This window comes from Thrips palmi, unplaced genomic scaffold, assembly GCF_012932325.1.
Source record: "Thrips palmi isolate BJ-2018 unplaced genomic scaffold, TpBJ-2018v1 HiC_scaffold_10, whole genome shotgun sequence".
Lineage (NCBI taxonomy): Eukaryota > Metazoa > Arthropoda > Insecta > Thysanoptera > Thripidae > Thrips > Thrips palmi.
Window position 1 is genome coordinate 3,499,431 of NW_023144621.1, and position 15,930 is coordinate 3,515,360.

The following is a 15,930-nucleotide window of genomic DNA, read 5'->3' on the forward strand; positions in this document are numbered from 1 at the left end:
TGTACATGCCTGTTTGTGGCCACAACGTTGTGGCATCAAGAACGCTGCGCGCTACGTCTGTTCCACTGCGTGAAGGTTCAGCCGCCATTCTTCGCCTTGCGGACCCTTCAACGCCTGCGAGGTAGGCCACCGGCCCGGCCCGCAACACGCCGCTGTGGAGACGGTGGCCTACCTCGCGCCTTTCGTCTTCACAGGGGCGAGGTAGGCCACCGTCTCCACGGCGGCGTGTTGTGGGCCGGGCCGGTGGCCTACCTCGCAGGCGCCTTTGTGGCTTCTAGGACTTGACCAGGCTGCTCAGGCAAGCAGGCGGCTGCCAAATACACACGATGAAACAGCATGTGTGGCCACAACAGTGGCGGATCCAGGGCAGCCTTAGCGGGGGGCTCAGTAGCACTTTTTGCCCTCAGACAGGAGCCTCTGTGGAGTCCATGGGCTTGCTGGCTGTAGGAGTGCCGACGGCGTTTCGGTGTTATCCTCTCGCCCGGACGAAACTGCGAATAACGACTAGATCTGGACCACGCCCACGCCCACCCGGCAGCCCGCGGCGCTAGTGCTGGAGCTGCCAGGCTGCGGGGCCTAAATCTAGCGCTTGGGAACAATCACCTTGAGCCCCCTCCCCCACTGCGAACTTCGCGAGGCCATGGCACGGCGGGGCGGGGCGCGGCGGGGCGGGGCGGGGCGCGGCGGGGCGACGCGGCCAGACAGACGGGGAGACGCGGCGCCGGCAAGCTGAGTGGCATTTGGTTGCAACTTGGCAGCGCGAGCGCGCCTCCGCCCAGTTACGCCCGAAGGTTAAATTTATCAAGACAGGAGTGAGCGTCGTGCCGTGCCGTTTGCAACCGCCATCGCCATGCCCGTGGGGATTCGCATCCAGTTCGACAGCCCCTACGCCACGTACTATGCGGGGCAGACCGTCACGGGGCGGGTCTATGTTAGTGTCGACAAGCCCAAGAGGATCAGAGGTGGGTACTTTGGTCTGGTCTAACCTCAACGGTTGGTTTGTGCTGGGTTGGGTGCACTCTCAACGAAAGGATCACATTTTTTTGAGTCCTCCTGTCACTTGAATGGAAGTGCGTGACATCTCCGAATGAATGAGTTTTGCTGTCATGACATTTGCCGTGTGTGTAAGGTTAGACGTCTGTATGCAAAGTCTCTCCCCACCTAATAACTTTTTAAATGTATTTTGACAGCTATTACCTTCAATATAAAAGGAGAGGCGCAAGTGAAATGGCAGGAATCCGAAAACAAGAAGGATGCTCAAGGCAAGGATTACACAGATTACACCGATTTTACTGCACAAGAAACGTACTATGAAAACCAGTATTATTTGTTTGGAAGCGCCAATGGTAAGCTATAACGTTTTATTTTCTTTCACCATTGTTTGGTTTTAAAGTTCTTGTGCGGTTATCATACCTTCCTTTACTCTTCCCAGGTGATGTTGAGCTAGCTCAAGGTGAATACACCTATCCATTTTCAAGCCAGATTCCACCCACTGCCCCCTCTTCCTTTGAGGGTGAATTTGGGCACATTCGCTACACTGTCAAAGCAACTCTCGACCGTCCTTGGAAATTTGATTCTGACGCTAAAGCGGCTTTCACTGTGGTCGCCCCACTGGACCTCAATGGACTTCCTCAGGCTAAAGTATTAAAAACCATGGTGCAACTGATGTATGTGGCTTTGCTCATACGGTTGTGTCTCAAACCAAACCTCTTAATTTCAGGAACCTGTTGAGTTTGAAAAGAGCAAAAGCTTTTGCTGCCTTTGGTGCAAATCTGGACCACTTACTTTGACTGTTAAATTACCAACAAGTGGCTATGTGCCTGGTCAGACTATTCCTTTCCAAATTGAAATTGAAAATGGGAGTAATATTCGTGTTCGGCCAATCAACTGTGTACTACGCAAGGTAATTCAAACTCTTTGAAATTATTTGTGTATGTTTTCAATCTTAAGTATGTACTAATCTGAACTATATCTGCACTTCTGTATTTTATAGGAAGTGACATGGCACGCAAAGAACCCTTACAGCAAGACCAATATAACAAAGACAAAACTGGCAGACTTGGCTGTGGATGCCGAGGTTTTGCCTCACAACTCTGCATCCTTTTCTCAAGATCTCACCGTGCCTGCCGTACCGCCATCAAATTTGGCCAACTGTAGTATCATTGATCTTCAATATGTGCTCAAGGTCTGTCAGCGTTCTGACTTTACAAACATTATTTTGTTCTCGTTTCAGCTTCATAATCCAGTGTCATTCTTCCCAGGTTGAGGCTGTTGTTGGTGGCTTACACAAGAACTTGAGCGCACGGATTCCCATTGTGATGGGGACCATTCCACTTCTGACAGGGCCCACAGCTTACAAGCCTGGAGGCATGGTTGTCCAACCTTCGCAACCTGTTCCCAACCCGTCATCTCCAGCAGCTCCTGCCCCAACTCCAACACCAACCCCTGCTCAGCGAGATGTCTCCCCTGCACCTCCTGTCGGTGGTGGATGGAATCTCCCTGCACCTGGGGACCCCACAACGCCTCCAGCAGCCAATGGCTCTGTCGCACCTAGCGCTCCTCCACTATACCCTCAATTGCGTAAGTATTCCACTACACCTTCTATCAAGACAGGTTTACCTTTGTCTTTTCTTCTATTTTATAAAATTGAGTCTCAATTATTTTTGCTTAGCACCTCCAAGTTATGAAGAGAGCATCTTTAAGGGGAATACAATCAAGGATGCATCTGATAATGAATACACCATGGGTATCCAGGACTTCACTCCTCGCTACCCTGTGTGGTCCTTTGGCCCTGTCGGCCCAGACAGCCCTGCTGCCGCTCCGCCAAAAAAAGAAGCCTGAATATGAGAAGTCCAGTCGAGTTCAGAACCAATGTGAAGTTGCTTTGACAATAATTTGCCTTGAGCTTTTGATTGCTTTGTGATATTGTTACAGAACATATGAATTTTCAGTTTTATACCTATTTATTATATTATTGAAGGTTTATGTGATGTAAAAGTCAATCTCAGATCTGAACCCAGTAAAATTTTTGTCTTGCTGGGATATTTTTTCATGCACAATTTTCTTTACAGTAGTTTGCCTGGCTTTGTACATTACATTTTTAAAATCTCTTTATTTATTTTTAACTTGTATTTTTTACTAATTAGAGTGATTAGAGGAATTGTTGGCAATACTAACAAAATGCTTTTGCTATGTAGATATTTTTATCTGTAAAATTGGTTTTGGAGACCAACATTTATTTTATCGTCATTGACAGCTTTTCTGAGCTGTGCTTTTACAACTACAAATAATTTTGAAAAATGCATTGTTAGCCTGTTTTTTAGGTACCTTGTCATTCTTGTAGCCACTCAAACTAAGATTTTATTGCTATGTATTCCACAAATGTCTTGCACAAATAATGTGGCAACCAATTCTTGAATATTTTTTGATATTTTGTTTTTGTTACTGATGCAGTGATAAGACTGTTCAAGCGCTGTTAATTGTGGCAAGTGTATCACAACATAAAGTAGATCTGACACTGTCAAAGCTAAACGCAACTACTTCTTCTCCAATTCCCTAATCCGAATGGACAGCCATTTTTCTTGAATGCTATCCTGTGGTTTATTTAACAGTCAATGGGATTATTGTAAAAAAAAAAGACATAATAGATAAAGAGTCATTTACAAAAATGATTTTATTTGAGAAAGGGGTGCTGGCTGCCCTTGAAGTGAGAATCAGCAATTTAAACATCACAAATGATTTCAATATGGCAGTGTTGGGTAAGTACTAAAACACTGAATGTACGAAATATCAAAGGAGAAAATATTTTGTTTGGTATTTATGCATACTTCAGTTATCTTCAATTTGAATTTTCAAACTTGAAACTCTCTGTTCTTTTAAAAGTTACTCTGATCCTGAGCAGGATCGTCAGTGTCTAGTTCCTCTAAGTTAGGAGAAACTCCATTAAGTAGTCTATTTAGTCTTTTACCAATTAGTTTGGGATAAGTCTTAGTTTTTATAAGAAATTCTTTACTTTGGTGAGTGACAGCACCATGGTCTAATTGAAAATCACAGAGGGCTTTCAGAGGTTTCAGAAGAATTTCACGGATGTCTTCTCTGTCTTCTAAGATCGTCAATGCTAGGGCAGCAGTCTCTAAGGTTGAGAGACAACCCTCTGTTGGTTGTGTGCGTATCACATACTCACTGGTACCCGTTGAAAGCAGTTTTACCTGATAATCATTCATTCATCTGGAATTAGTATTTGAATGGTAAGATCCTATTTTCAACACTTGAGATTGATGACTTACTTGTCTCATGGAATGTAAGAGTGGGCTGCTATGATATATGGCCTTTGCTTGTGGCCAGGTTCCATCCAATAGAAACAAATTATACGAATCAAATCCACCAGAAGGTAACTTGGGCAATTCTGCTAAGTTCACAGATTGAGGAGATGGGTAAAGAAGGACAGAGTTGGGCGCTGTCATTATTTCCTCCAAACCGGAATGCCTAAATTTGAATTAGAGAAATTTAAAAGAAGTTTAAAAAAGAAATTTAAAAAATAGTTGAATAAAAAATTTAAAATACCCAAAAGATAAATAGAGCTACCTATTGTGAGGAAACTTTTTTCCTTTAAAAATGAGGCAGAAACCAGGTGCAAGACCAAGTGACAACATGGGAACTGTTCTCAAGCACCTCTTTTCTTCTGCGGGATGCTGCAAAATCACCAGACGACATTTTGTAATCAAAGGAGATGCTGGAAGATATGCGCACCAACAAACAGGTTTTGGCCTCCTGGAAAAGACAATTTTTAATGTGAGTACATTATGATACACCTTCCATGACAAGTACCTTGATCAATCAACCCAATTTGGTGGCAAAATGCTGTGAGTAAAAAGTGTTGTAATACTATTATCTGAATTTGTATAGAATTTATATCAAAACTATTCTGTATTGAAACATACCGACAATTTTCGCAAAGTTCTCTCATGGCTGGAGGGTCAGCCGGAATTCCCATCAAATCTTCCCAGGCCTCTTGGAAGTCCTCAGACATGGTAGTGTTGTTTTTGTTGGTGAGTCTGAGCTGTAAAAATGCCAGATTCAGAAATGCAGTTTTACAGTTTTCTTGAGGTTATGTTGTTGTGTTGCTTAGCACACGCTGGAGAGCAGACGTACAAAGCAGACGACTCATACCTTCAAGAATATTTCAGAAGGTATAGTGTTTGTCAGTTTTCTTATTTGTTACCCTGCAAACCAAATTTGTCCCAGAAATAATGAGGAACCATAATTTCACATTTAAAAACTGTAATAACCATAATAACCGTCACCTTTGACGAAAAATCGTGCGGGTGTACCTTGTTCTTGTTGGCACTACTCACGCCCGCAACAATTACCAACCTACCAACTCACAGTCCCCAAAATGTCGTGAAGGGCTAATATTTAGTTTATGAAATACGTCCAAGCCACTTATTCTGTTCTGAAAAGTCTCATAATTTTTTAAGAATCCAGCTGATTTTCTGTTGAAGTCAAGAAAAAAAATGCTGTTTTCCCCTTGTTTTTGATCGATCTGTCACTTTGACATATTCAACAGTTTCTCACAGTTCACACCGGGTGATAAACTTGATGATTTGTTTAGATTTGGTTCTCACAAATGGATTTCAAGGCAATGCGACATGCCAAATACTTTCAACGTTTTCTCAACATTCTTCCTGCTGATACAAGCCACTATGATTCGACGAGGTGATCTTGGGAGAAGTTATTGCTGTCTGTTTACAGTGCTCATAACCCTAAAATATTAATAAACTTGAAATTTTTGTCCAAATTTCAGGCTTGTTATGTGTTTTTTCGCCGTTTCCGGGCTGGATCTTCTCGATGCGTTAGATCAGTTATCCGATGAAAAGAAAGAAAATATTCGGAATTGGGTATACCATTTGTTACTTCAATCCAAAGACTCTGGTTTGTTTGCTACTTTCATTTTATATTGGACAGAAATGAAGTTACAACATCTCAACACATGGCATTGATACTACCCCTCTTACAGGTGGTGAGGATGGTCCTGCGCGATGGGGATTCCAGGGATCGAGTACCCTTATCATGCCTCCTGCAACAGGTGTGGTTGATCACTCGGAGCCCTACACTTGTAGCCATGTCAGCATGACATACACTGGGCTGGGTACACTATTGATTCTTGGGGACGACTTGTCTCGTGTAAATAAAAGAGATATTGCGGCTGGACTTCGGGCTTGCCAACAACCAGATGGAAGGTAGAGATGTGTATTGTGAAGGACTTTTTTTTTTTGCACAGCTCTTCAATAATGTTGTTACTTTCAATTTTAGCTTTTGTGCTGTATTGCCTGGTAGTGAATGCGATATGCGCTTTGTATACTCTGCCGCAGCTGTTTGCTATATGATTCAAGATTGGAGTGGCATGGACGTTGACCTTGCAACAAACTACATTATTCAAAGTTTAGTAAGTGTGCCCCATCTGCAAATCGAGAGATTCACTTTTATATTATTTTAATGCTTGCTTCCGACCTTGTGTCACTTTTAAGCAATATAATTTTGTCTTTTCTTGCAGTCTTATGACAATGCTTTTGCTCAAGGCCCAGGATTAGAGTCTCATGGAGGTCACACATTTTGTGCTGTAGCCAGCCTTTCCCTTATGGGAACACTTCATTCATCGTTGTCACAAAAGCAACTTGAGGGATTACGAAGATGGTGCCTCATGAGACAAGAAAGCGGTTTCCAAGGTAGGCCCAACAAGCCAGTAGACACTTGCTATTCATTTTGGATTGGAGCAACATTGAAGGTCAGTATAAGTTCAAACTTTTTGTCCGTAGTGTTCCTTAAGCTACTTCATTAAAAATCATTTCCTCTTCTAGATAATTGACTCCTATGAATTGATTGATAAAGCAGAAAATCGCAATTTCATTATGGCTACTCAGAGCAATATCATTGGTGGTTTCTCAAAATGGATTAGTACCTCTGTTGAACCATTGCACACTTATTTTGGTGAGTTTGCAGAATTTGACCGTATTCTTGTTACAAATTTATTACCTTTGCATTTTCTCTTACGCAATAATTCTTTCCATGTAGCTCTTGCTGGACTGAGTCTACTAAAAGAACCTGGTGTTTTAAGTATCCACCCAGAACTCAATTTAAGCCATCGGACTGTAGAACATTTGCACAAATTACACTCGCAGTGGAAGAATTGCTAGGTGTGCCGTGTTGTATGAATGAAAAGTAATGATGATAATGTCCATATCATACATTTTTAATTTCAATGTTATCATGCCTCTAGTACTGTTGAATTCACCTCAAACTAGTCTCATATAATGTGATACCGCTTTTAAGGAGTGTTCACTAAGATCTGAGGCATGAAAAATGTCAAATTCAGTCAGTTTTTTGTTTTAAATATTTTACTTACATACTGAATGTTGGTCCATCAAAGTATTCATATCATATCTTCTATTTTATGATGTTTAATTTTTCTCTTGCTAACATGAATACATCTGTGATTTTTTTCTGAAACAAAAATGGTAATGGTATCTATCTTCCAGTCCGTATGCTGCATAGTCAATTCTGTTATATGTTTTGTTGTAATTATGAAATTGTCTTGAATCATGATTTAGTGAGAGAGGTATTTTAAACCTTTCCCAACTAATTCATCAATATTTCCAAATAATGAAAATATTGTTGCACAAATCAGCTCTGTAAACATATGCACAGTCATCCTTGTACCTGGATCTCTGAGGGGATCACTTACTGATTGTAAGCACACTTTGTTTACCATTAAAAGATCCCAGTTACATGAATTAACTATAATGAAATTGTCACTAAATCCAGCCAAAATGGTTTGGCTTGGTTAATATTTCATAGTATAGCGTACAGTTATTTTATTGAATAATGCGAATAGAATGAACTAGAACCTCTCTTTGATAGTCGACCTGTGGTTTCTAATTTTTTTTCTACCTAAATATGTTGAAAAATTGTATTATAAATGCCGCTGTAAAAAACAAACGTACAATAAATGACAGAGGCCTGAAATGTTCCATCTGCATCTTGTTTTCCGTTGGAAAAGGAAAAAAAAAGGAAGTGGGCGGTTGTGTGTGACAAATAGGCCATAAGGATGGGTCGCCTACCTTCGAGGGACAACGTTCCCCGAAACTTGAACTGATGATACCAGATGCCAAGTGGAAAACTGACGCAAAGCTACCAAGTCAGGGGTTTGAACCCAGGCCCTACTCGCGGGGGCGACAGGCGACACTCGTGCCCACTGCGCCACTGCCAGACTTCCGAGTCTTGTGTCTAACTCAGGCTGATGCTACGGGTAGCGGTAACGGTGGAAAAAGAAACAAGAGCCTGGGAATCGAACCCAGGTTCAACTTTCGGGCGTGGCAATATTTCGTTTTCACCCGTCTTCCCTGTGACGTGCCAAATGGGTGGCCTACCTTGAGGGCGGGGCTCTGGACCATAAATTATGGCAATGAGCATGGGAAGGCAATCCTGGCTGCAAGAATAGACAACTCTTGTTTTCCCTAGTAAAATGCAAAAGATTTCCCCTCATTGGCAAATGTGACTAAAGTTATGTTTTGATTTGTTAGATTTGTTAAGTATTTGTAATGTGCAGAAACATGTGACGTGATATGGGTAGCAAAATTGAAAGAGGTACTCAAAATTAGTTTTGTAATTAATCTTTTATTAAAGAAAACTAAACATAAACACGGTGCATAGGAGGCAACAACACTTAAATAGCTAGGTTTTAAACACTGCTAACTAGTCTTAACTTAAATCTAATCAGTCGTAGTGTTGAATATTTACAGACATTTTGCTAGCAAAGTTACATCACAATCAAAGTAAGCACATAAATTAAATGAGAGATGAATTGACAGTCCAGCACTGGAATGATAAATAATAAAAAATGAACTCTAGTTTTGGACAGCATGACTTAATCAACCTCCTCGACGGTGGGGCCGCTGCGGTGGGCGCCGCCAGCCTGCTGGCCGCAGCCCTGTGCTTGAGGCCCTGCCTGCCCGCCGGTGTGCAGGCGGGTCATGACGTCCTGCACCTGCTGCTGCAGCTCCTTGAGGCGGTGCTCGTACTCCTCCTTCTCGGCCAGGGTGTTGCTGTCCAGCCACTTGAGGGTGGCGTCGCACTGCTCGCGTGCCCGGGCGCGGTCCTGCTCGGACAACTTCTGGCCCGCCTCGTCCAGGGCCTGCTTGATGCTGAAGACGTACCCCTCGAGCTGGTTCCGCGCGGCCACGCGCTCCCGCTGCTTCTCGTCCTCGGCCTTGTACTGCTCGGCCTCGTCCAGCATGCGCTTGATCTCCTCGGCGGATAGGCGGCCCTTGTCGTTGCGGATGGTGATGTTCTGCGAGCGGCCGGAGCTGTTGTCCTTGGCGGTCACGTTGAGGATGCCGTTGGCGTCCATGTCGAAGGTGACCTCGATCTGGGGCACGCCGCGCGGTGCGGGGGGAATGCCCGTCAGGTCGAAGGTGCCCAGGCGGTTGTTGTCCTTGGTCATGGCGCGCTCACCCTCGTACACCTGGATGGTGACGGCCGGCTGGTTGTCCGCGTACGTGCTGAAGGCCTGCGTCTGCTTGCAGGGGATGCGCGCGTTGCGCTCGATGATCTTGGTCATGACGCCGCCCGCCGTCTCGATGCCCAGGGACAGCGGCGCCACGTCCACCAGCAGCACGTCCTGGATGGCCTGGCTCTGGTCGCCGGACAGGATGGCGGCCTGCACCGCCGCTCCGTACGCCACCGCCTCGTCCGGGTTGATGGAGAGGTTGAGCGACTTGCCGTTGAAGAAGGTCTGGAGCATGGACTGCACCTTGGGGATGCGCGTGGAGCCGCCCACCAGGACCACGTCGTGGATGTCGCCCTTGCCCAGCTTGGCGTCCTGCAGGGCGCGCTCTACCGGGGCCAGGGTGGAGCGGAACAGGTCGGCACACAGCTCCTCGAAGCGCGCGCGGGACACCTTGGTGTAGAAGTCGATGCCCTCGTACAGCGCGTCGATCTCGATGGTAGCCTCGGTGGAGGAGGACAGGGTGCGCTTGGCGCGCTCCGCCGCGGTTCGCAGACGACGCAGGGCGCGCGGGTTGGAGCGCATGTCCTTGTGGTACTTGCGCTTGAACTCCTCGGCCAGGTGGTTCACCAGACGGCTGTCGAAGTCCTCGCCGCCCAGGTGCGTGTCGCCGGCCGTGGAGCGCACCTCGAACAGGGAGCCCTCGTCGATGGTGAGGATGGAGACGTCGAAGGTGCCGCCGCCCAGGTCGAAGATGAGCACGTTGCGCTCGCCCTTGAGGTTCTTGTCCAGGCCGTACGCCAGGGCCGCGGCAGTGGGCTCGTTGATGATCCGCAGCACGTTGAGGCCCGCGATGACGCCCGCGTCCTTGGTGGCCTGCCGCTGGCTGTCGTTGAAGTAGGCGGGCACCGTCACCACCGCGTCGCGCACCGTGCTGCCCAGGTACGCCTCGGCAGTCTCCTTCATCTTGGTCAGCACCATGGAGCTGATCTCCTCCGGCGCGAACACTTTGCGCTCACCCTTGAACGAGACCTGGATCTTGGGCTTGCCGGCCTCGTTGACCACGGTGAAGGGCCACTGCTTCATGTCCTGCTGGATCTTGGGGTCGTCGAACTTGCGGCCGATGAGTCGCTTGGCGTCGAACACGGTGTCCTTGGGGTTCATGGCAACTTGGTTCTTGGCCGCGTCGCCGATGAGGCGCTCCGTGTCGGTGAAGGCCACATAGCTGGGGGTGGTGCGGTTGCCCTGGTCGTTGGCGATGATCTCCACCTTGCCCTGCTGCCACACGCCCACGCAGGAGTAGGTGGTGCCCAAGTCGATTCCCACGGCTGGCATCTTGACTGAGATGATTCACTGACTTGGTTGAAAACACACGGTTCGATGACACTTGATAACAAGGAGGATGTGAAGCCTCGCTGATGATCACGAAATCACTACACAGAACGTCGATGCACACGAGGAAAACGCTGGTAAAGCTTAGACTCGCTTTAGCGCTCGCTCTGAATCGTTTGATAGCTCGTTGAGAACTGAACTGCCGACGAGCGGCGCGCGCTGCTTTTATGCGCGGCCCAGCGCGTGGTGGGGGCAGCCGCCGATTCGAAACCGTCCCGCTGCTTCGCGCGCTTTCTCGGCGCTCTCGAATGTTCTCGACGCGCGCTCTGATTGGCCAGAGCCGGAGTGGCGGGGGAACGGGCCTCCCCCCTGGCCTAGTGGGCCTCCCCTTCCACTCGTCGCGAATATTCTAGCGGTGCCTGCCCTGCCAGATGCGTGCAAAGATGTTTCATCGTTGTAAATATATACCTAGAATTTAAAAATAATTCCCCGTTTCCTTGCACGACAATAAATTGGGGCCATGATGTCACTCAAAAGTTTGTACCCTACCGGTACCACTCGTGAAGTGCTAGTTCTAAAGCAACGGTACACACAAAATCTATGTGTGTTCTACTCAGTACACTCCTCGAGTCGCGAGCTTACAAGCATGCACTTCGAGGCGTGTACTTGCCTAAGCACGCACCTAGAAGTGTGTACTGTGTACACACATAAATTTTGTGTGCAGTTACGAAAGCACACCACAAGCTTTTTTTTTCAGCGCTATTTCAAATTTGAACAAAGATATTGGTCATAGAAATGCTGAAACTTCGTGTAGCTCACCAAGTACGAAGGGCAGACCAAAACCACAACCCATTCCCCAAAGGTACCACACCGAATGCGCTCTGCTCAAAGTTGGGCCGGTCATGGAATTTCTTTCCCAATGGTACCATACTGAATGCCTTGTCTTACGCCTACACAAATCTGCCTCCAGATTTGTTCTGGTACCGATACTTTTTGAGGGCGAGTTGCACAAGTCAAGCACTGTTTTTCCCATTTAGTCTATGGTTTTTCCCCTGCTTTGCTCGTTTTAATTCTCTCTCTCTCTCGCAACCCTACGGTAAGCTTACGCCCCATGAGTGCGACAGAGACAGATGACGAAACTCCATGATTCTGAAAATTGCCTGTCTCTCTAGAATTATTCCGGAATTTTCCTCGAGCTCCGAGCGTCCTTCCCTTGCCCGTATCCCCCCGCCCCCCTCAACCCCTCGGACGACGCTTCCAGCGGCTACCGCGGTCCCTTCGAGAAGATACTCCGTGCACCTCTCTCTTGCCTTGTGTCGCTACCCCACGCTCATCCATATGCACCAACGTAAATAAAAAATTCTGGACATTTAAGTCACCCCCAATGCACAATCAGGAACAAATTACTGTTCAAATGTACTCTAGGTTTGCTCATATTCTAGATATTTATTTTTAATCCCGATATATCCCTAGCCAAGTCAATTTGAAAATTTTCCGAAGTAGGTCGTGCTGGGTCATGCGCGATGTTGCTTTTGAGTGAATATTTTGAGGTTGGAGTTTTCGTGGCGTAGAACAAAAACAAACAATTTAAATGCCGATCGGAAGTGGGTCCTCTGGCACCTCAAGATGCTGGGTTCCAGGATGCAAAAACAACAAGGTTCCTGAAATGTTGAAATCTGCTGCCAAGTTATTTAAGTTTCCAACCAGAGATTTGGCCAGGTACCATAACTACATGGAGATTGCTTTGCTTGGTGTTTCAGTGATGATTTCTGTTTCGAGCCGGTTTCTGATCTAAGTACTATTTCTTTTCAGATGCAGGGAATGGGTGAAAGTTTTGGGCTCAGAAAAATTGCTGTCCTGCAACCCCGACCAACTGAAAAATAAGACCGTTTGTGATGCACATTTTCGTGACTACGAAGTCCGGAGGAATAACACCAAGACCACTCTGGTTACCTCTGCCATCCCTTCAAAACTCCCATATGGAGTGGGTCCACTTCCTGATGAACTCGTGGAGCGATGGCCTCGACAGAAAGAAAATCAATGTGGAGGAGAGCTTGACTCCACTGTGAGTGCGCTGCAACCACCTGTGGCTGAGAGTGCTCCGGTTCCCCTCAAGGAACATGTCAGCAAATCTTGATCATCAAGCGTCAGCTGCAGGACCATCACACTATCCAGATTTCCTAGAGGTTTTTTTTGAGCCCGGCTCAGTGACAAAGGTGCCTGTTGAAATTGGCCATGAGGAGGATTTAAGTAAGTTACCCAATCCTTGAACCTGGTCCGTAATTCTTTCAACTATACTGCCTTTACAATGCCCTTTGCTCTCCTTAATCGCTCATCATAGACATCTTGTTCTTTCCTTTTTACTCAAACAATTTCTCTCGTCTTCTCTGACTGCAGGTGGTGATTGGGAACTCATGGACTACGTTGTGTTTCGTCGCAAGAAAGATGGCACCCTTCGTGCATTACCAGCCTCTTTGAGACTCCATTCAAGACCCTAAGTGGTAAGTTGTTTCATTCTTACTTGAAAGCTCACGATTTCCAGTAAGTGTCTTTTACATGTTTTCCCTTTCCCTTCATTCACATAATAGTGCAGTGAATGCCAAGTCAAGGATACCTAAGCTATTGTACAAATCAGTGGGAACTCCTCTTTCTTTTTTCTCCTTCAAACTTCCTGATGCTAGCTGTGACAAGAACCTTGTAGCCTCACAGTTCATTTCTGTGATGAAACGAATTCATCTTGTAACAACTCACCATGGTACTTTCATGAAAAACTGGCATTCTGTGTAATAAATATATGTAACATTCAAAAAATATTTTTTGCGTGGATTTTCATTTGTGAGCGGCTCACCTTATGTGAGGTTCCTCTTTTTGTTGACTGTTTCAGTTCATAGCTGTTGCTGATCCCTGGCTGATCCCTCGACAGAGCAACTTCTTTACTCTGGACTTGCACCACGAGTCATGAAAGCCCATGAATTTTGTGCTGCAGCTGTGATTTCTGCTCGCCCCAGTTTTCCACCTCACCAGTCCTAGCAAATATTAGGTAAGCATCGAGTAGTCATCTATTAGCTCAGTTCCTTCAAGTTTTATTGTGGTGCTGATTGCTCGATTTTCTTGGCCGTTCCAGAATGCCCTCCGAGCTGCGCGAGTCTTTCCCTTTACCCCCCACTCCACTTCTCTGCCCGATCTAGAACGTTGCCGACCCTCCCCGCGGCCCCTTCGAGAAGATACTCCGTGCTGCTCGCGTAGCGTAGACGCGTAGCTACCCCACCTCCATCTTCCCCCACTCCCCTGCCAGGCACGCTCTCGACCGCTCCCGAACCTTCCCGAGTCTCCCAGGAGCGCCGCGACTCGACGAGAGTTCGCGGGCCTTCCCCCTCCACCGACTGGCCGGGGAGCGCGCTCTTATAAAAGCAGTTGTGGGGGCTGGACCCGGCAGTTCCGTTGGAGCATCCTCAGAGCGCACTTCGCACTCAGCGTCTCCGCCTCCGAGTGTCGGGCATTCCCTGCGTTGTCGGATCAGTGCTGTTGCTGTCCACTGCTGTTTAGCGACTTCCTCACTCTCGCCTTGCCGAAGTCATTTGAGTTGACGAGTCATCGAGTCCGTGAAGTTTGTGGAGCTGCGATTCCTGCTCGCCTCAGCCTTCCATCCCACCAGTCCTACTAAATCAAAGGTAAGCTTCTAGTGTCTATGTCGTGGCCCAGTCCCTTGATGCTTTATTCGTCTCGGTTGTCATCGCGGCGCTAACTGTTCCGTTTCTGCCCCAGATGTCTCTGCTTCCGTACATCCTCGGTGAGCTCCGCGACCTGTCTGGCTCCGATGTCTTCGCTTCGGCGGCGCCGCGCCGCCACCACCACTTCCACCCGTACCGCCGCTGGGCCGACGTGGACGTGGACCTCGACGACGTGCTGCTCGACGACTCCCGGCCCACGCTGCTCCGCCTGCTGAGCGACGACTCCCCGCGCTACCTCGTGGCACGCCCCCGCAAGCGCCGGGCCGGCGCGCTGGACAAGAAGGCCGTGGCCGTGAAGAAGACCGCCGACGACCGCCACGCCCTGGCCATCGACCTGGACGTGCAGCAGTTCCGGCCCGAGGAGTTGTCCGTGCAGGTGCTCAAGGACCAGGGCGTCGTCGTGATCGAGGGCCACCACGAGGAGCGCCATGAGCACCCCGACGAGCACGGCTTCGTGCGCCACCACTTCTCGCGCCGCTTCAAGGTCCCCGACGGCGTGGACCCGGACACCATCACCTCCAGGCTCACGGTGGACGGGACGCTGCAGGTGACGGCGCCGCGGAAGGAGGCCCTGCCCGCCCCCAAGGAGACCAACGTGCGGAACGTCCCCATCGCGCACCCCGAGAAGGCCGCCCTGGCCGCCCTGGCCCAGGGCACCGCCAAGCAGACGGAGAAGGCGTCCGAAGACACGCCGGACAGTGAGATCCAGAAGGTGGACTAGCTTAGCATTTCTCATTTGTTCAGACTGATTTTATGTTAGGGTTTCTTTAATTTCCAATTTTTTACCTTTATTTATTGCGAGTCCTTTGATTGTGTTCACGTGTGTTTGCGAGCGTCGTCAGTGTCATTAGTGTTAGTTTGAGTGCTTGTGTAATGTATGCGTGAGTGTGTGTGCGCGCGCGTGCGCGCTTTATTCCATTCCCAAGTGTTGTGAAAAGAAAAGAAAAATAAATATAGAAATTGCAATTTTGTTGATTTTTTAAAATCTCTTCCCGGTTCAATGAATTTAGCGGCCGCCAATACTGAACTACGTAGATATCGTTCGAGATACACACGATCAAAGCACTTCTGCTACAAATAATCTGACATCATAACGACTTGTCAGTCAGTGTTACCTCCGCACGCACACATAAAAAGAACTACAGACAACCGCCACTTACAATAATAATAATGCCCATGGGGACGGGTGGGTGGGGCGATAATCCTTCCCCTCGACACGGCCTCGCCCACATCGTGTCCACTGCTACTTCTCGGGCGCGCAGTCGACGCCCGCGCCACCGCGGTCGCCACCCGGCGGGGCTCCCGGATCGGTATCGCGACGTGGCCCTCGGGACGAGCCTGACGTGCCCCGCAGGGCCCACAGGA

The 15,930-nt window shown here is 47.8% G+C and overlaps 5 protein-coding genes across 9 annotated transcripts; 3 read left to right on the forward strand and 2 right to left on the reverse strand.

Moving 5' to 3' along the window:
• The first annotated feature begins 685 nt into the window (after positions 1–685).
• On the forward strand, positions 686–3,531 carry LOC117654547 (arrestin domain-containing protein 17). Its single transcript, XM_034401250.1, has 7 exons — positions 686–962; positions 1,191–1,346; positions 1,433–1,641; positions 1,721–1,903; positions 1,994–2,185; positions 2,262–2,580; positions 2,672–3,531. The coding sequence occupies exons 1-7, from the start codon at positions 851–853 to the stop codon at positions 2,839–2,841; spliced, it is 1,341 nt and encodes a 446-aa protein (XP_034257141.1). The 5' UTR covers positions 686–850; the 3' UTR covers positions 2,842–3,531.
• A 117-nt stretch (positions 3,532–3,648) lies between these two features.
• Positions 3,649–5,431, reverse strand: LOC117654549 (DTW domain-containing protein 2). 5 transcript variants are annotated; one of them, XM_034401254.1, is made up of 6 exons: positions 5,304–5,431; positions 5,170–5,222; positions 4,941–5,059; positions 4,585–4,770; positions 4,287–4,485; positions 3,649–4,208 (listed from the first exon to the last, which is right to left on the reverse strand). In XM_034401254.1, exons 3-6 carry the CDS (start codon positions 5,027–5,029, stop codon positions 3,876–3,878), a joined length of 807 nt encoding a protein of 268 aa, XP_034257145.1. In that variant the 5' UTR covers positions 5,030–5,059; positions 5,170–5,222; positions 5,304–5,431; the 3' UTR covers positions 3,649–3,875. The 5 variants fall into 5 exon arrangements, with proteins under 5 accessions (XP_034257145.1, XP_034257146.1, XP_034257147.1 ...); XM_034401255.1 differs by having other exon boundaries at positions 5,331–5,422; XM_034401256.1 differs by lacking the exon at positions 5,170–5,222 and having other exon boundaries at positions 5,304–5,351.
• A 142-nt stretch (positions 5,432–5,573) lies between these two features.
• LOC117654548 (geranylgeranyl transferase type-1 subunit beta) lies at positions 5,574–8,027 on the forward strand. The gene is made up of 7 exons (XM_034401251.1): positions 5,574–5,715; positions 5,804–5,931; positions 6,017–6,239; positions 6,313–6,445; positions 6,554–6,784; positions 6,858–6,987; positions 7,072–8,027. The coding sequence occupies exons 1-7, from the start codon at positions 5,627–5,629 to the stop codon at positions 7,191–7,193; spliced, it is 1,056 nt and encodes a 351-aa protein (XP_034257142.1). The 5' UTR covers positions 5,574–5,626; the 3' UTR covers positions 7,194–8,027.
• Positions 8,028–8,653: 626 nt separating this feature from the next.
• Positions 8,654–10,982, reverse strand: LOC117654546 (heat shock protein 70 A1-like). Its single transcript, XM_034401249.1, has one exon. It carries the CDS (start codon positions 10,835–10,837, stop codon positions 8,924–8,926), a length of 1,914 nt encoding a protein of 637 aa, XP_034257140.1. The 5' UTR covers positions 10,838–10,982; the 3' UTR covers positions 8,654–8,923.
• Positions 10,983–12,382: 1,400 nt separating this feature from the next.
• LOC117654550 (alpha-crystallin B chain-like) lies at positions 12,383–15,531 on the forward strand. The gene is made up of 6 exons (XM_034401258.1): positions 12,383–12,553; positions 12,647–13,084; positions 13,232–13,335; positions 13,719–13,874; positions 13,959–14,505; positions 14,600–15,531. The coding sequence occupies exon 6, from the start codon at positions 14,600–14,602 to the stop codon at positions 15,284–15,286; it is 687 nt and encodes a 228-aa protein (XP_034257149.1). The 5' UTR covers positions 12,383–12,553; positions 12,647–13,084; positions 13,232–13,335; positions 13,719–13,874; positions 13,959–14,505; the 3' UTR covers positions 15,287–15,531.
• Positions 15,532–15,930: the final 399 nt, after the last annotated feature.